General features: G+C 43.1%; 1 protein-coding gene across 1 annotated transcript in view; it reads left to right on the top strand.

The window, feature by feature from the left end:
* Positions 1-9,259: 9,259 nt before the first annotated feature.
* The window catches only part of ARHGEF28 (Rho guanine nucleotide exchange factor 28), a gene marked incomplete at both ends in the record, with an annotated part of 118,977 nt that continues 108,634 nt past the window's right edge, over positions 9,260-19,602 (top strand). The window contains one exon of the mRNA XM_082013625.1: positions 9,260-9,292. Within this exon, the coding sequence (XP_081869751.1) occupies positions 9,260-9,292 (33 nt within the window). The remainder of the gene's footprint in view (positions 9,293-19,602) is intronic.

Genomic DNA, 19,602 nt, shown 5'->3' with positions numbered 1-19,602 from the left:
GTGTGGCAACAGACCACACTTTCATCTCATATAATACTCTTTAGAGAACTGGAATAACTTTTTTTACTATTGGCGTAGTCAATTTCAAAATGGTAGCATTGCTCAATAAACTAATCCTTGGACTCTACCTAATCTCTAATTCTGGACTAAACAGGTCCAGCTCTCTGATGTTTTATCTTTCTCTGATTACCTTTATTCTCCTCTGTTTCCCATGTATTTGGGATACTAACGAAATATGCACCTTCATAGTGTTCCAGCCTTCATGGTAAAACGCTAATTCTTTCATCCATTGCTTACAGCACTTGGGTGAACTTTTTCATCCCCACAGCCTTGTGCCAGAATGCCGCTGTTAAGAAGAAACTATGCTGTCCATCTACAGCAAACAGGAGATGAATTAAGTTACGGTGCAGTGGCAGGGAGCTTCAGAAATCCCTACCCCCCAATCTGGTACTCAACACGACGTCTTCAGTGCTCTACTGTCCTTAGTGAAACAGATTGTCTGAATAGGCTTAGGGAGTCAGCGTTGTCAGGTGATTGTAACGACAGCTCAAGTTAAGTGTTGTGTAGCTGTAGCCGCTGAAACGCCAGAAGATGGTGTGGTCTGTCGCGGACCAAAGCACTCTGCCGCGTGGCACCTGCCAGGCGCGACCGGGCAGCGGCGCGATAACCCGCGGGCAGAGCCCCGCGGGGGCCGCGGGAGGGGCGGGCTCCGGCTGCGGAGCGGAGGTGCCGGGAGCTGCCCCCTTCCCTGCGGCCTGCAGCCGCGCTCGGCCGGGAGAGGGCAGCGCTCCCCACTGAAAGTCGCTGGGGGCCGGTGCTGCCCCTCCCGGAGTCCGGGGCCGCGCAGGGCTCCCGCCTTCCAGCCCGCCCCGTCGAGCAAGCCTGGGTACCGGCTGCCGGTGGAGGCGGGCAGCCACCCGTAGCTGCCCCTCGTCCCCGGCGGGGACGGGCCGCCCGCCGGGAGCCGTGCACCAGCCTGCCCTTGCCCGGGGCCATCGCAGCGCGGCGAGCTGCCGGAGCGTGGGGGCGGTGCATCCGCGGGGCCGGGCGCACCCCGGCGGGCTCCCGCAGGCGCGGCCCCGGCGGCAGCTCTGCTGCGCCGCCGCCTCCCCCGGCAGCGCAGCCGGGCCGTCAGAGCCTCGTCCGGGACGTCCCGCGTTAGGTAAGGCGGCCGCTGCCGTCGGGGCGGACCGGGGGAGTCCGGCCCGCGGCACCTGCTACCCGGCAGCCCCCGGCCCCGCGGGACGGACGGGCGGACGCCGGGGCCGCTAGGCTGGCGGCGGCGGCGGATTGTCCGCTGCCTTCTGCGTGGCGCGGCGTCAAGCCCCGGCGAGCGGCGGCGGCGCGGTGGTGGTGGTGAGCGGCGCCGTGGTGGGTGGCGGTGGCGATGGCGATGGTGATGGTGATGATGGTGATGAAGCCGGTGCCGGCTGAGACGCGGTCCTGGCGCCGCTCGTGTCCGGGGAAAACGTTTCCCGTGGGCTGTCAGTTACCGTCCAAAGTGCCAAAAGTGGGGAGAGGGAGGATTTTTTTATTAGGTATATTTTTATTTTTCTTGTTCATTCACTATTTTGCCGTAAGAGCCGCTCGTGGGTTTTTTTGGTTTTTTGGGGGTTTTTTTTGTCCCTAAGTGGACAAGCGGTTTGGATTTAATCACGGAAGTGCTTGCCTTTCTCAGCCAGAGCAAAAGAAGTTTTTAACTTAATTCAGCTTCTTTAACAACGGAAAAATGTAAAGGAAATTAAAACTTTTCTAATGGTGAAATTCCAAGAAACAACTTTCGAAGCAATTCTTGGTAGCATTTTGATGGGACACTGGTGTGGGCAGCTTAGAGTTGTGCAAATTTTCACCCCTTACAGTGATTCTTCTTCGGAAGAAAGGTTCTGAAATCCTTCTTTGTTTTTACGGACTTAATTCTGCCTCTGTATTTGGTCCTATACAAAAATGGAGGTGGTTCTTCTAAGTCAATGAGAGGCACACGAATGCAATAGAAAGCCTAACAGTTGACACAATTTTTAAATTTTGTAGGGATAATTTGCTCTCTGCCACACTTTGTGGAAACAGGATTTCAGAAGGCAGTTGAGTAGGAGGGATTTTTCCACATAGGTAAAAAATGAACTGTATTCTGTGACTTCGGAATGGTGAAAAGATTTGAGTACTTAAATGCTTTCTTTTTTCCAAAGTGGTGTTTGAATATTGAGTGCAACAAAGAAAGTGATCGTATAGATGTGTCTTAATAATAACCTACCAGGAAACTCATCTGGCCTTCTCTGTTGACTTGTAAATTAGACATTTCTGCCAACATTTTGTTACGTAATATCAAGGAGGAGTATTCCTTTTCTTGAACTGAAACTGCTGCTGTTAATTCAGGAGAAGTTCCCATTGTCTCCCCCGAGAATAGTTCCTTTGTGGGTCTGTTTCAGAAGGGTATGGTGTGTCAAATGGCCCGACATTCTTTTGATCTGAATAACATGTTGAACGAGAATTTGCACCAGGATATAGGAAGGATAGCCTATGACTAATCTAGTGACTCAGAAGATCCAGTTCCAATTTTTTACTTTGCCAGCCAAAAACCATGCACTCTGCATGGCCACATATCTGTCAGTCGGCACCTGCATATCTTGGTTTCCCGTTTATACATAGGGGATACGGTAATCACAGGGCAGGAACATACATTCTTTGTGCCTTCTGCAAATAAATCTTTCAGGTGCTAAGGTGCTGCAAGTGGGATTTGTATCACCATGCATGTTTGTGCCCAAGTATTGAAGCTACAGAAATCTTTGCACCAGGAGTTTTCATACTTTTTGTCTGGAGCACTCCTTTTTTTTTTCTCTTTTCTATTAGCTTGAATATTACTACATCTGTAGCATCTTCTCATTCCCCGTCTTAGGAATGTTTTTGGAATTTTACTCAATGTTGTCTGCTGAAATTTGTCAAAAACTATGAAATTCTCAAAAATTTACAGATTTTCCTACTGACTAGTTGAGCTGTGTGAGATGTATCTTTCAGACCTCAGCATCATTAAGACAAGTGGGTACTGCTAAACTACATAAGTAATTAGAAGAGGGCTGTGAGGTGGAATAGTCGTCCTTCTCAATGGAAGCTGCTTTTATGAATATCAGAATTATTAGCTAATGACTTTTGGCATTGAAAATTTGTTTCTTGCTCTTAAAGGCTGTAGGGTTTGTTTGCTTTTCTAGCTGTTCATGAAGTGGAATGCAAAGTACAGAAGTGTCATTAAACACACAATATATCTTTGTTATTTATTATAACTTTGTTTGTTAGTTACAGCAGTTTGGTGGATGGTGAAGCCTGAGTGATGATGAATTGTCACAGATAGCACTGGAGCATGCATTTGAGTGCATTTGTAGAACCAAATGTTTCTGGTCCGCTTCTTTGCTAGATTGTCAGTAAACTGTACAACTGTGCTATATGAACTCGTTAAAGAGTTTGCCTTTTCTCTGGTCTCATGGCTTCACAGTGCCCAAACTAGGGAGTGGGAAATTCTAAAAGTCATTAAAAAAAAAAAATCATCAGAAAGCTACCATCTCTGTCAAAATGGGCGTTAAAAGGAATAAGGCAGGTGAGACAGGTGTCTGGCAATGGTATTAAACAGATGTTATTTTGTTTTAGTGACTTTACATATACATTTGTTTTTATTTTTATCTTTCAGTAACGTATAACCCATGTTCCACATTCCTAAGGTTTCTAAAATCTAGAGCCCCATTTTATTTTTAGTTGAAATGAGAATGTCACATTAAGAATGTTAATACAGGAATGCATAAAGAATACATTTTGCCAACCTCAGGAGCAGGCTTCTGTCTGAGAGGCATTTTTCTAGAGTTGTTTTTATGTTTTAAAACCCAAATCTATTTTTAAAAGGTTAAAAAATGTGACCCTTTTTTGGAGTCTCTTTAAGTATTTGCCCTGCTAAGGAGCACAAAATGGCTGTGGCCTTAACAAGAAATACGATAGCCATGAGTGGACGGTGATGTTTTTTGGAGGAAGATTTAAGTTTCTTTTTGTCTCAAATTGTTGAAAAGGGAGCTATTTTAAAAGGCGTTTAGCTGCATTTCTTCTGTTCGCTTGCTGCAAGAGCAACTAATGTGTGGTGAAGTAATCAACACTAGTGCAAGCTGATTCATTATAAATTTAATAGGCAAGGGTATATTTTACCTCTCAGTTTGAATACTGTTAGAAGGCAGTAAATGAATGTGCTTGTGAAACTGCTAGCTGCGGGTTTTGATTTGTCCCCTCCCTATCCCTCATGCTGTAGACGTTCAGGAGAGCCAAGTGTAAAAATGAAGGATTATGTCAAAAACCTTGGCTGTAAAGGTGTAGAATTCTGACACTAGGAGTGTAGTGTTTATTATGTGTGTATTTTCAGCTTGCTCTTTTTTTCCTTTCATTTAATTCTGTCAAGATCTTTTAATCAGGTCCAGAGCAAGGATCCGCACATAAAAGAACGTTCGGTCCCACGGTAGACCTGATTGCTGCGCAGCGTAGTTCCTGGTGCTTGGGAAGCTGTGAGCAAGCCTTTAGGTGTCACATACGTAACGTAGCTGAGATGGAATCTGTCAACTCAAACATACAGTTTGGTTCAGTTGCTGCCCTTGTTCAGAGGAAGCAGTGGGATGAACATCATTAATGGCAACTGGCTGGTCTGTGGGCACCATGCTAGAATCTCACTGTTTTTGAAGAGTATTAAGATCTGAGAAGTATGAAGACAGTATGTACAATAATTTTTATCCATCTTAGAAGCTGTCATGTGGGTTGATGTAGCACCTACCTCCTACGGACACTTACATGGTAAAAAATGATAAAACGATGATAATAGTGATGTGTAACACATTTATCCAGTGGATAGATTTCTACAATGCGCAAGGCATTTTGCTTAGACAACGATGCTATTTTTTAAAGCATCAGCAATGATGCTCTGGGGATTCCTGCCTACTTTCCAGTGGCCTCTGGGTGGGACGCACCCTGCTTTCCTGTTGCTCCAGTTGATCCAGAAATAAAGATTTAATGTGCTTGTCTTGATCGTGGTAATAAGACTGTAATTCTTAGAGTTTTATAGACATGAACTTCAATGTGACCATCACCAAAAAGAAATATAAATAGCAAAGGAAGAATTGAATTCCAGGGCACCTGTGAAGCATCACTGGGGGTTTACTTACATAGCTTGGCAGTTTTGATGTTCAGTCAGTTGCTTTACAGTTTATGAAACAGCAGTAGTGGTCTGAGGCACAGAGATGTGGGATTATGGTCTGAAAGGAGAATATAGGGACCAGGGTCCAAAGACCTTGTGTTTTGTTATCTTGGAACTGATACCTGGAAGAGAAATATGAAATATATATTTTGTACCACTGCTTATACTTTGCAGCTGTTTGCAAGACTTGCACAAACTGTGGTCTGGTGCTGCTTAATAAGCCATGGAGGCTCATTACAGCAGCAGCAGAGCCCTCAGTTAAGTGAATTCCACATGAGTGGTTGCTGTATCACAGAGCAGCATCAAAGCCAGAGTCCTTTCTTCACTTTCTCTGTGTCCTTCTTCCACAGATATATGCTTTGTTTACAGGGAAGAGGAGAAAGTCAAATCGTGAGTTGTAAGCCAGGTTGTTGTAGGATCAGGAAGTGTCCTTTTGTGTTCAGGAAAATGCTGATGATATGCAGTAGGTGCTAGGACAACCAAATAGTAGTCACAGTGTTGGCTGAAGGGTCACCTTGTCAGCCAGTAGAAGTGCCTTTCTGCTGAGATTTAGATAATGCTTTCCCTTATCTAATTTTTGGTGTGTACAGAGTAGAAAGTTTGATAACTGATATCTTTTCCATTAAAATGCAATTAACAGTATCTGATGTTTCTATTTTCCATCGGTTTATTTCCTTATTGTGGTCCTTCTAACATGTCTTGATATTTGGGGGAACTATGCTATAAAATGCTAAAATTTGTAATGTTGAAAGAAATTGGATATTGGTTGCCCACAGTTGGCAACCAATAAGTGAAATGTTAGGTGAGGAAAAGTGTTGGAGGGATTATTGAAATGTCTTGCATCTTTGATAAAACCCAAAATACTTGATGATGTTCATCTCAATAACTTGACCTGGTCAGGAGACTGGCAATAGCATTTGGCACTAGGTTTAAGGGGAGATTGTAGATTGAAAAAAAAGTTAGTTAAATAAAATAATTTTCAAGATTTTTTGTTCTTTTTTGTACATTTACCTGTAATTGGCTGACATTCATGCTGCAAGTCTCTCCAGTCTGCAGTACATGACAAAAAATGCTTCCATTAAATTTACTGCTGAACTGGATACTGAAAAGTTCTGTGTGTTTTGGTTTTTTTTTTTGTGCAGAGATGAATCCTGCTGTGGCTGACATTGGCGTGAGCTCAATATTCGTGGGCAATGCCTGAAACTGGACCTGTTTGTCTGTTAGATGCCCATCCTGCTGGTTTCTGTGTCAGAGGCACAGATGTCAGCAGAAGAGATCAGGTGTTGCCCTGTGAAATGATGTGTATTCATGATGTCAGGCAGCTCAACCCTCCCCTTGCTGTGCGGAGTAGGACCGCTCTTCAGCACCTGAGAGTGGTTGTCTACATGACACCTCTTGGGCACTGTGGATGCTGCTTTTTGGGGAGCTGAGCAGTTCTTTGCCGTACAGAGGAGGCGAGCGGTAGGGTGCAGTGTCTCCTTCAGTCCCTTGCTCTGAAAAGGAGGTTGCACAAGAGCTGCTCCATAGCCAGAGCTGAGTATTTCCTCCCTATGTGCATCCTCTTCTTCTTCCTGCCCCTCCCAGCCACTTCCAGCAGCCAAGCTGAGTTACTGTAAGCCCCAGATGGAGGAAAGACGTGAGCCATTCATGAAAAACTTTTTTTCTAAACAACCAGCGCTCTTGAGAGTGTGAGAAGAGCAGAAGAGGCTGCATAGTGCTGCGTGTTGACATTTGTTGGTTCTTCTGCAGGAAGCAGAGAGAGTACCATTAGGTGCACCTTTGTGTCCGGGAAACAACTATTATAAGCTGGTTTGTCAGTGGAGCACTTGTTGAAAGTACTGGTTGCATCTCAACATGGTTCTAGCCAGTGCTGTATGGAAAACATTGATTGCTTCAGATGAGCTAAATTTTCAGCTTATTTACCCACTCAGGATCCGTACTGAGCTAGGTACTTAGCATTCCCGGATGCACAAGCTCCCAGGGGATCCAGAGTGTGGCGCAAGCAAAGGATGAAGGGAACTGAAATTGGGATGGCATCATCTCTCCAATGAGTTGTGTTTGTATTATCAAATACAAAAGAAGTTTATTGTACTGGTGGTGCAATGACAATTCCCCAAAGGAAGGGCTTTATGCCTTCTTGTGCACACCTGCAGTAGAATAGGTAGATTAGACTGGATGCCCACCTTTCTTATCCTTGCAGAGGGGGCAGGTGTTGAGATATGTCTCTTGAGGCTCTGGAGGTCAAGATAGTCATATAACAGAAGTAACCAGGAATAGGTCTTGTTCTGTTGGCATGGCATAATGATTTGAATGTGCTCACATTTTCTTGCAGAAGAGATGGTAGAGTTTAGTTCGGATGTGTTCCTTTGTAGAGGGAGAACCATTGCAGGTGAAGAGATTTTATGCAGCAGAATAGAACAATAGTGTAGAACAGCTGGGTGGCATGTCTCTCATTTCGGCCAACCATGAAGTGATGCCCTGTATATACGTAATCTGTGTGTGGCAGTAATTGTGAGCTGGTGACAGGTCTGGGATAGAAGTTAATGTGCTGCTTCTGTTCTGTAAGGTGATGCTTGTGAAAAGCTCCACCTTAATATACTCCTTGTGGGATTAATGTTACGGTTTCTTAATTTCTCTTGTAACCCTGTTCTCTTCTGTACAAACAGGACTGCGCTTCCCATGCTGCTGCTCTTAAGGTTGGGTTCAGGATGCTGTTGCTGGAAACTGCAGAGCTTTGTCTCTGTCTGTCAAAGCGAGACGCCTTGGAGTCAGCTGTGGGATACCTCCTCCTTCCGCAGAAAATAAGAAACTCCTGTCTGAGTCTTGCTGCTGACTAGGCTGGCTGGATTAGTGTTTGCCTTGATACACTTTTCTTACAAAGTTTGCCTTGATACACTTTTTTTACAATATGGAAGTTTTTTTCTATTTTTTTATGAATATTTGTGGCCAGTGATTTTGTAAAGGGTTTTGCCTTCTGTTCTAAAATCATACTGATTTCAAACAGCAAGAATGTAGGTGCTTGTGAATATGGATGAATTGATGAGCACCAGGAGATGGGTGTTAACAAACTTGTTTTTTAAAAGGAGTGTGTGCTGGGGTGGGTGGTTTTTGGTTTTGGTTTTGATTGAAGCTGTGCATTTAGTTTCTGCAGTTTGTAGCCAGGGAGCTTCTCAAATCCTATCTGACTCATAGCAGGCTGTACCTATGCATTAACAAGCAATGAGCTGCACAACTGTGTTGTTCTTGGAAAGCGTTCAGCTGTAAAAACAAGGCCACATCTGAGCTGCGGCAGCCTCCTCTTAAGACAGACTCTCTTTTTTTTTGTAGCCTGTTTCAGCAAGTAGAAGACGACTTGTGTGCAGTTGTTGATCCCACCTTGCTGTTCTAAAGATGTGGAGTTGCTTCTGGTATGCCTTTCTCATTTGACAGGAATATTATTTTTAGAGTATGATTTTGAGGATGTAGTGAGTTTGAAATATAAGAATAGAAATCAGAGTTGCTATGATGACTGTAATTATAGTAATTCCAGTGATGACTTGTGTCAGTAGCTTGCTGTTTAGGGTAGTTAAGGAGACCTGCCTTGGGGATATCTTCTATGAAGTTGCTAAAAAACCAGCACCACACACTTGGGATATTGGGGTGCAGCAAAAGTTGTTACAACTACCTCTTGAGGTCAAATTCCATTTTTTGCCTCCAGAGATGAGAAATGCTGCAATTTCCACTACTTCATTTGCTGCAACTACAAATGTCTCAGCGCCTGGGCTCAGCCTGACCTGTTTTGTTTTCTGTGTCTATTGTGTGAAAAGCACACAGCATGTTAACTAAGACCGGCCACCCCTCCTCCAGCCTTACATGGACGATTACATCAGCATTTCCTCATTCTGGGGAAATTTGGGGCAACTTAGTTGATAAGCTTAATATCCTTTTTTTTCCTAATTCTGAAAGATGTCGACTTAGTTTGCAGACATGAATGGGGCATAGTGATATCAATGCCTCCTGATGGGTGTGTAATAATTTCACTCGTTTATTCTGTTTCTAGATGCTGTGACAATGGAGTTGAGCTGCGCTGAAGTACCTCTTTATGTAAGTTCTACAACACTAGGCTTCTGCCCAGAGAGTCTTTTTCTTTTGGGTAAGGACTCATTCAAAAGCAGGGTGAATGAAACCAAAAACCATTCTCTGGTTGTCTGAGACTACAGGCTGTTCAATGTTGCTGTCTGATGCAGGCATGTGTGGGGCTGATGGTTTTCAGTACTGTGGCTCAGTTCTCCGAAGTAAGTTTAAAATTATTTCCCCTTTATGATCATTATTTTCTTCTCCTTCAGTAGTCTCAATTGCAATTTTCAAAAGCAGAATTACGGCCTGTGAAGAGACAGCACTCATTCTCTCTTTCCCACAATTTACGTCTGCTTTTTCCCTATAAAATTCCAAATTACCATTATCACCACTTCCTCAAAGCAGGGAATTATATGTTATGTCAAAAAATGAGTAAGCTGAAGTTTGTAATCAAAGGGAATTTTTTCTGCAAAACCTGGAGTGATTGCTTAAAATAGGTGAACTCAGAGTTCAAAAACAGGTAGTAACAGGAGTGAGGACATGCATTAGATAAACTTAATTTACTTGGTGCCTTAAGTGGGATGTGAGGATGAAGATTGAAACTTGGGCAATCTAGTGATTATTATTAATAAACCATGGTTGTCTTTTTTGGCTTGTTCTGCCATGGTTTGCAATGAAATGGTAGTAGCAGGGGTACATGAATGTTGGTGTCTAGGAAGGTAGTGGGAGAGCACTGAATGGCTTCCAAAAGGGTGGTAAAAGGTGAAACAAAGACAGAAACAAAACAATTACCTGCTTATTGTGATGAGACGGGGATGGAAATGGAGAAGTACAAACAATCTGTACTCTGGAGTACTGGAGGAACGTAAGATTGCTAATGCACCAGCATGAGTTTTCAATGTGTTTGTCAGCTTGGGAGTGGGAACCTCAGGCTTGCAAAAATTAGATGCAGTATCTTTAAAGATGACAGCGAGGGGGGAGATTTGTGAGGCCTGCTCATGTGATGTTGGTTGTGTGGTGCAAGGTTTTAAAACAAATTTTGACAAAAAGGATAATCAAGGACATGGTGCTAATAGATAAAAGTCAATATGGTTTTATCATAGGCAGCTCCATCAGACTGATCTGGTATCTTCCCACGATAAGATAACTGACCACTTGGAGAAGGGCAGTGCAATGGGCTTAATCCAAGTTGTTGAAAATAAAACATTTGATACTGTGTCTCACAGGAAATTCTTATGGAAGATAAAGAAGGTGGAGATTAATATAAAGAGATAAGGGTATATGGATACTGCAGGAACAGTTAGTAGGGGAGAGAGAAAGATACTGCAAGTGATACTCCTTGAGGATCATAAGTAAGGTCAGTTCAGTTTAACGTTTTGATTATAGCCCTGACAGCCAGACGTAGGCCTGTGAAATCTGCGTAAAACTGGGGATGCCATAATATTGGGAGATGTTTGTTAGTACTGAGGAGAATTCAGTTATTATGTGGGAAGAATGAATTTTCCCACCTTTTATTTACTCCATTTAGTACGGGCGTGCATGGTACAAAGCTGCGCATTTGAGGACTAACATTGATACATCTCTTACGAACTAGGGACGCATCAGGTGGAGGCAGAGGAAGCTTGGGGTGTATTAGTCACTTGCAGAGTGATGGTTGTGAGAATGTGATTTTGGTTGGGAACATTTGCCCTGACCTGTGCACAGGCGAGAGCCTGTAGTGGATCTGAGCTTTGGTAACTTGCTGGCTGTGGTCTGCAACCTCTCACCAACCCGGGTGGGTAAATCCCAGAGGGGTCTCCTAACTTGCTAGAAACCTGGTGAGAGTGGTTTGGATTGCTGTTAGGCGGTCACCAACTTGTTTTCTTGTGGGGGAGCAGGTGGAGGTGGTGTCTTTCCTCTGGGTCCCCAGTGTCCTACCAAGACTGAGGATAGCAGTGAAACATGGACTTCAAGAGGCTTGCGGCGGGAGCATCTGGGGTGAGTTTCCCAGAAACTGGAACTGTGGTCGTTTTTTAAGAGCCTCCTGCATTTTGTGTAGGTGAGTGTGCGTGTATGTGGAACGAGGGTATGCAAGCTTTCAGGGCTTCTGTGGGGAATGGGAAGGGGTGATGTGAACACCCTAAGGTGACTAAGAAAGGTTCAAGGTTGTCTCGCAACCCCCATCTAAAACTTGGAGAGGTCTTGGCAGACCTTATAGTGATCATCTGAGGTTGATGTAGTTGCTTTGGTGAGCTAGTGTCTGAAAGTGTTGCAGCTTCACAATCTTGCCTGTCACAATATTGTTCCTAATCTGAGGACTTCTTAGTGTGTCTGGGAGGCTCAGAGAGGTCTGTCCATCTTGAAAACGTCCTTGAGTCAAGGCATTTCTTTTCTCTTAGTTGGGTCCAATTACTTCATCAGTTCTGGAAACGCCTTCCAACTGGTCCTGCTTTATTTGCATGACTTTGCTGGAGAACACAATCGAATCAGCATTTAAATTAGATGTGAAAGTCCTTTCTGATTGTGCAGTTCCTTGGACAGTTTTCATTAAGCAGTTCTCTGGCTAGCTGAGCTTGTCTAAAATCTGTTGAATCTTCCTTATAAGCATCCTAAGCGTAAGAGAAAGTATCTCTTGGGAATACTGAGGGGACATGGCAAATATTTGCACTGCAGTGAATTCAGGTATTTGCCTGATGTGTTCTTGTCCTATATCAAGCATCTGTATCAAGTGGATTTTACACTGTTTTTATTCCAAGAATGTCTGTCCGAGAGGCTTGTACTTCATGTCAAATTATCTGAGAGTAGTTGCAGTTCTGTCTTTATGATAACACATTTTTAAAGATTATATGCAAGGTACTTTGACTTGCTGTATGTGAGCAGCTGTTACACAGCTGGAGGATGCATCCATACAGGGCTTTTACTTCAAACTGTCACACTTCATCAGTACTGATTTTTTTTGCAAATCTAAAATAGTATGCGTAATCTGGTCGTCTGAGTGACAGTCATTTCTTTTTTTGTTACATAAGAGGGAATGCATTCAGAAGGCTCAAGGACCTTGCTGGTTAATATAATTTTTGTGAAATATAATTTAAAAATACTCTATGAAATTACTCCATTTCTAAAATGCATTATTTTGATACAGTTCTCTTTATATGTAATTTTTGTGGCAGCAATAAGATTAAAATCTAATTACAACACACATAAATGTCATGGTTTAAAAAATAAATGGTAATGAAACAGAAAATTAAATATTTGAAGCACATGCTTTTCAGTCAATTTCAAGGACCCTGTTTCCGGCTTCTAGACAGCAAAATACTGTTAACCACATCATAAAATTCCTTCTTATAAGCCAGTCTAATTTTCAGGATTGACTAGCCAAGGATAAACTGAAACATTATACATGTTGTCTCTTTTTTCGATGCTAATAATACATTGTTTAAGTAAGTAGGACTTGAATTTAAATAGCTTTTGCCCTCCTAAATTATGCTTTTTTAACTGATACCAGTAAAATTATATTTAAGCAGTTCTTTCTGTAAGGGAGAGCAGCAAGCTGAATCTTCATTTCATAGTGTACTTAAACACAGTATATGGAGTAAGAATGTGCTGTCTTCAGGCAGCCACTGGTTTCACAGTAGATGGAAAAAAAGACTATCTGTGCAAGATCAAAAGCAAAATATTTGATGAAGCACTTTTCAGATATTAAAGAATTTATGTATGACAGTTGTTCCTCCTATTGAAAGCAGTTTCTGATGTGGAAAAACAAATCTCTCTCATGCGACATCCTTCCTTCTTATTTAATGGTACATGACTGTTTTTGGGTTTTTTTTTCCTTGGTTTGTTTTAAAGAAATTATTACAAACATTGATCTTTGACATTGGCAAAGAAATATCTTGCTGCCATGGGGCGAACATACCGTGGGAGTAGTCAGCTCTCAAGGGCAGAAAATTAGTGATCTCAGAAGTTTGTAAATCATTCTCTGCTGAGAGCCTCATGAATGTTTCCCATGGGAGCAGCAGAGATAAATAAAGAGATGCTGAGCCATGGAGGATATCCACAGCAGTTCCCTGTAGACATCAGAGGGGCCTCATCTCCCAGGGAGGTGATGCTGAAGGTTGTGTGGATTTGGTCTTTCCAAATTTGGAAATTCCCCAGGAAGAGGCAGAAACACGGGCTGTCAGTTTCAGGACTCAAAACCTCCTGGAAGATAAAACTTCCACTTGGTCCTGTACCGTACACTGCTTACTATTCTCGAAATGCACTTTCCTAAGGTATCGCATGCTCCTGCCTATAACCACTGGAGTTTGCTGGAAGTGTTCGAGGTCAAAGCTTAATTAACTTCTCTTGTATTCGGCTACACCAAGTCTGTCCCTCCTAAGTGTCGCTGCTGGTTTGTCCTTGTTTGGGGTTGGGTTTTGCTTCTGACACTGTTACAGCTTCTTCGGTGAAGTGTATGTGCCGCTGTTTAATACTGATGTACTGAAGTATTCCTCCAAGTGGTGAGGGTTCAGCAGGTTTTCCTCTGGCTGCGTTGGGGAGAGCTGAGAGTAGGATGTAGCACTGGGCTGCTCTGCAGCCACAGAGCATCTGGGTGCCTGGAGACTCTCCCACCTTGGATAAGCTCGGCAACGATCTTTGCCTGGGCTGCGTCTGCAGGGTGCCAAGCGTGTCAAATTTTCTACAGTTTCTTTTTCTCCGACTTTTTTCTGTCCAGCATGTTTCCTCTTAGTGGTCTTTACGGAGTTTGAATGGTAATGCCTGTTCTTTGTTTGTCTAGCTATTTGTTTGGGTTGGCGATATGCTCCGGGCGATGTGATGTTGCCTTAATGCTCTCTAATTTAGGAGCCTATGTTTTCCATTGCTGTAATCATGTCATCTCCTGGTGATCTTTGTAGTGCACCACTCCTCACGATGCTCTTTTGGAGTCAGGAGATACTGTTTAACTTCATTTACAAAGGAGGTCTGAGGTGATGTAAGTGCAGCAACGTGCCTAAAATATAAGAAAGGTGTGGTGAAACGCGCTCCCATCCAGGTTTCTCAGATCCTAACCTAGGATGCTAGGAGGTGGCGGCATCCTTCCTCTATAACCTGTTTAGAAGTTAAATATGTCTGTATGATGAACAGTGTGCACGCAGCAACTTGCTTTGCTTTTGCTTCTAATGCAGCTTGTCCCATCAGGGGAGCTAAATGAGGTTTCTCATTCCCATCTCATTTACGGTTACGAAGAAAGAAGTGCAGCTGCTTTGGACGGAGGCAGAGAGAGGGAGGTGCATTGAGCCTGCATTCACAGCCATCTCTCCTCTGAGAGTAAATGGGAGCCAGAGGAACCATGTCTCAACCTTTGTCCCCTCGAGCTGCAGTGAACAGGAGGTACCGAGGCCAAGGGCTGTTCCCATGAGGGTTTGGAGCACTGAAGGCAGTGTCCTGAATTCATACGCTGGTTCATACGCATGTGCAAACCTGGGCCCATCCACACCAGCATTTCCCTTCACCCTTGCACTGCGGGACCTCAGCCTCAGTAGCAGCAAAGGAGGAGGAGTGAGTGCGGTCTGGTGGCCGTGGATGGCCTTCCAGGTGGACCTGCTCTGGGCAAGTTGAGGTGACGGTGTAACTGCCCTGCTGCCTTCACATGAATTGCTGGCCCAAGAAGTTGTCTCTCTCTCTTAAGAGGCAATAGGAGTGCAAGATTGGAAATTAAATACTGGTGTGGGCAAAGCAGTCTGATAACTTTTTTTTTATCACATGCAATATACTTGTAGCCTACCCCTACAAAGGCATGTCTGCATTACAGCCTTAGTTAACTGTCCCTTGGATCCATGCTGTTTTATTTCCTTATGTCGCAAAGTAATATTTTTTAAGTTCTCTTGGTCTTTTGTTACTTTTTCAAAGGATATACCCTCCCTCTAGGTGTTTTTGGGCAAACACCTGGGCTACAGCCAAGTTTATTAGCACCTTCATTATTTTCTTTCTCTGTGATCTTGTGGTTCCTCCAGGATGAGCTGGCATAATTCCCTGGGACCCAGCTGAAAACGCGACTGCTTATTCACAGGTACCTTGGACATAAAAGGTATTTGAGTAAGGAACAGAGAGGAAAAAGTGAAATAAGGCACAGATTTCTTACCAAAGGGGCGCAGACAACACCAGCAAATTCCTGGACTGATTTTTAAGGTTCTTCAAAACAAAACCTGCTGTAGTGATGGACAATGTAACTACCTGGATTTCTATAGGTTAGAAACATGGTGAAACAGAATTGATTCTAAAATGTTTTAGTTCACAGATAAGCTCATTGAATTATCCAGTAAAAAAAGACATAAGCCAGTAGGCACTGGCCAAGGAATGAAGCAAGGGAGCTCTGTCCAGCCAGCTGCCATGGGCCGTCCTGCCTTGCCCCACTGCTGGCTTTCATGCTCCTCCGTTGAATTAGCCCTGGTGCTGTTGTATCGTCTGCACACTCGACAGCAGTGGCATGGAAAGGGAAAAATAATTACAGAGTTTCCTAATGGACATGTGCATAAACTGCTTCCAGGCCACATTCGGAATATGCATGGCTGTTCTACAGGGGGGGAAATTAAAGGCAAATGTTTCAGATTAGGAGTCAAAGTCCTCTTGAAAAGTTCAGAAAGAAAAGGGTTGTAGAAAGTTCAATTTGAAAAGAGAATTTTAATGCATATCTAGGGATTGTCTTAATTTGGTACTCTGGCAGCAACCGCTAGTTGTCTGGGCTGTTTTTACCTCAAAGGTGAGAGTTTTCCAAAGTGCTCTGTGTTGGTTGGTGTTGCTCCAGCTGAAGGCAATGCTGAAGTGCTGTCTGATATTTGCACAATCCTGAATGCCTCTGAAACTTTCGGTTCTGCACTAAGACCCATGCAAAAGGTGATTAAATAAACAGGCTTTTATTTGTACTCTAGCAGTGTGTCTGGGAATAATTTGAGCTGGAAAATATTCAGAGGTCCGTAGGCAGAGGGACTCTGAAAACACTTGGTGAATGTCCTGGTTTCAGCTGGGATAGAGTTAATTTTCTTCCTAGTAGCTGGTGTAGTGCTGTGTTTTGGATTTAGTGTGAGAATAATGTTGATAACACAGTGATGTTTTAGTTGTTGCCAAGTAGTGCTTACATTAGTCAAGGACTTTTTGGCTTCTCATGCCCTGCCAGCGAGAAGCTGTGAGGGGGCACAGCCAGGACAGCTGCCCCAAACTGGCCAAAGGCGTATTCCATACCATATGACATCATGCCCAATATAGAAACTGGGGGGAGTTGGATGGGGCACCGTGGCTTGGGAACTGGAGGGGCATTTGTCAGTGGGTTGTGAGCAACTGTACTGTGCATCAGTTGCTTTGTATATTCTTTTATTGTTATTGTTTTCTTCTCTTCCCTTGCTGTCCTATTAAACTGTCTTTATCTGAAACCATGTGTTTTACCTTTTTTTTTCCCATTTTTCTCCCCCATCCCACTGCAGAGCGGGGAGCAGTAAGTGAGCTGCTGCATGTTGCTTAGCTGCCTCTGGGGTTCAGCCATGGCAGTGAGACAGTTAAAAAGTTGTGAATCATATTTTTTTGGCACGAAGCAATTCCAAATGTTTTTTCCTAAAGTACATTATTTGTTAGAGCTAGAGGGACAAATGAGGTGTAATTATTACCTTCTTCACAAATGCATGGGTTTCATATGCATGAGAATTGGGAAACAGAATTAACAAAAATAATTCAACAATGTTATCCTGTTTTTTAAATGATTGAAGTGAAGTTCAAACTGATTACAGCATGCTTTTGCATGATCTGAGTAGGAAGTGGCCGTAGGACTTGCATACTGATCCCAAAGTGAGCAGTTGGCACCTTGCCAAGCTGCGTGCCTTCCCAGTTCCTCTATGCTGAACTAAGTTGAGGTGGGAAGAGGGGTGGAAAGGGATGGAGTTTTCCATGGTGGGATACAGCTTTTGGATTTTCTGCTCTTGACATGTGTTCAGTCTCTTCTAGACAGCACTTTATGGAAAAAAGCTAGTTTCTAGCCTGACTTGACCATCCTGTGCTTTCCTGTTCTTTGCAGTTGCGGTAGGGTTGGCCATATCCTGGGCCAGTCTGTGCGTTCCACCAGGCTGAAACCGCTGTCTTGTTTAGGCAGTGATTTCAAAACACAGAAGAGAAATATTGTTTAAAATGTAAGTGTGTGTTGGGCTTCCAGCGTGCGTTTGCTAATGCACAGAGCTGTGTTCGCTCGCCTGACCCAGCGCTGGCTGGCGTCGTGAGTGTTTTGTTGTTGAGCCCTGTGGGAGCCTGGTCTGTTGTGGGTGGTTGGCATGGGGGCACACAGAAAAGTGTGCATCGGCTGGCCTGTGTTCGGATGCAGACTTGCTGCCAGAGTGAGACCGAGGAAATACATGTGAAAGAATGAGATCTATTTTAAAAGATAAGAAGAAAAAGAGTGGGTACTTCAAAGCATGACCCTCAGCAGTCAGGTAATTTTTGCTCCCATGGTGTATTATTTTTCCTCCATTTTTTGTTTTCCTGTTCAGTCCTTAGATTGGGATTTTTCTGGGCAGGGAATTTGTGCTTGTGTGTATTTGTATGGTGTCTGCAACAGTAGAGCCCTGATGTCACACAGGACATGAGAATAATAAATAATCTGATTTATATATTTTAAATCAAGTCAACTGGAAGAGGTAACACTTTTATTTTTAGTTAACAGTTACATGTCAGAATGGATGTTCATTTTCTATTACTATGCGTCACTGCAAAAGTTTTCTGACCAGTGTATGTGGACAGATCATTCCCAAGCTTCGTAATTCCTCTCTATGATTTTATGCACCAACATAAATTGTGTTGCCATTGACAGCAAAACACTGAATGATATTTTTAACGACAGACCAGGAAGAATGTTAATACATGTTTTGGCACTGTGTAATGCTTGAAAAGATTTTTATTTCCTTCTTTTTCTCTCTCTCCCACCCCGCCCCTTCTTTCTGATAAAGGTGTGCAGGCTATTTTTTTTTCTGTCCAGCAGTTCCAGAATTAGAAGATACCCCATTCTCCACAAGTATTGATTACTTTGCCATGTGCGAGACTGAAATCTTTTCTCTACCTTACCTGTTGTCACAATTTGATGATGTACTAAACACAGCTTTAAGACATCTTTTAGGGGGTTGTGCTTTGTAGCAGTGATGAAAGCAATGCAAACTGGAAGAGCTGACAGAAGCTAAACAAAAAGCAAAGACCTGACTGAGAAGGTGCAACAGTAGAAACAGGACTGAGGAGGGCGATTTTTTTTGTGGTAAGGTGATAATATAGAAAATAAGGACCTGGGAAGCATCAGGGCATATTGCATGTGCACTGAATAAAATGCATCAGTAAGTCTAATACATGTTTCCTTTTAAACTGAATAACGTTAGAGGCAATTTAACAGTGCAGAACAGCATAGAGACTTGCAGACATATACGTGTCATTACCTGTTACTGGGTTTCTTTAGAGGAATACCTTTTTAGAGGAATTGTATTTGGTTTTGCAGTAAATAAGCAGTATTTTAGATGCATGTGTTTTGGTTTTTTTTCCAATCCTTTTGGATTCTGAAATTCTTTTGGATTCTGGTTCCTCTTCCTGAGGCCAAATCTTCCAGTTCTCAACAAGAGACTTGTTCTTCTGCCTGTCGCTGTGAAGAGAGTGAGCCTGTGCTGAGGCTAGTGAGGAGGCAGAAGGTGTAACTTACTTTGAGGCATCAGCTTTGGGAAAATGCCAGTGTATGCGATTTCAGAAACTCCCAATACAGCAGGTGTACTTCAGTTTGTCACCAAGAGAGGAATACTGCAATAAGCCTGACTGAAATCCCACAAGGTTTAAGGGTGATCTCCTATTAAAACCCAACAAAATAAAACACAACCTTTCATCACTGCTCTTCAAATAAAAACAAAAAATCCCACTCCAAAGTCATCAACAGGCTTTTCGTTTAAGATATTATTAGCTATATAGTTAGAAAGTTAATGCTTATAAAGAAATGTTCATCTTTTATCTCCTGTTTTGTTTTTCAGTTTGTTGCTCCTTTCCTTCCCTGGGTGTAATAGCTGTTCCCATTGTGTGTTCAGCCTTGAATCCCCTTGCATTCCATTCAAACAGGGCACATGCTTTCTTAAACAAGTCCATGACAACGTTTACTACAGTCTGTCGACAAGAAGAGTCTGGTGGATGTTATAAAAATATCGCTGAACACTAGAAAGGCATGTTTATAACTTTGTCCTTGTTATTAATAATTGAGTATAGTTGCTTTGTGTTTATTTACAATTTCCGTACTGCTTTTTTAGCATCTTTCCTGTAGGATTATTCGTAGTTGCAGCTAAGTTGCAGTTGTCATTAAAACTGTACGGCTGCTCAGGGAAAAT

This window comes from Phaethon aethereus (genome assembly GCF_964289735.1).
Source record: "Phaethon aethereus genome assembly, chromosome: Z".
Lineage (NCBI taxonomy): Eukaryota > Metazoa > Chordata > Aves > Phaethontiformes > Phaethontidae > Phaethon > Phaethon aethereus.
The sequence above is the reverse complement of the archived record's forward strand: the minus strand, read 5'-3'. Positions and strand labels throughout refer to the sequence as shown.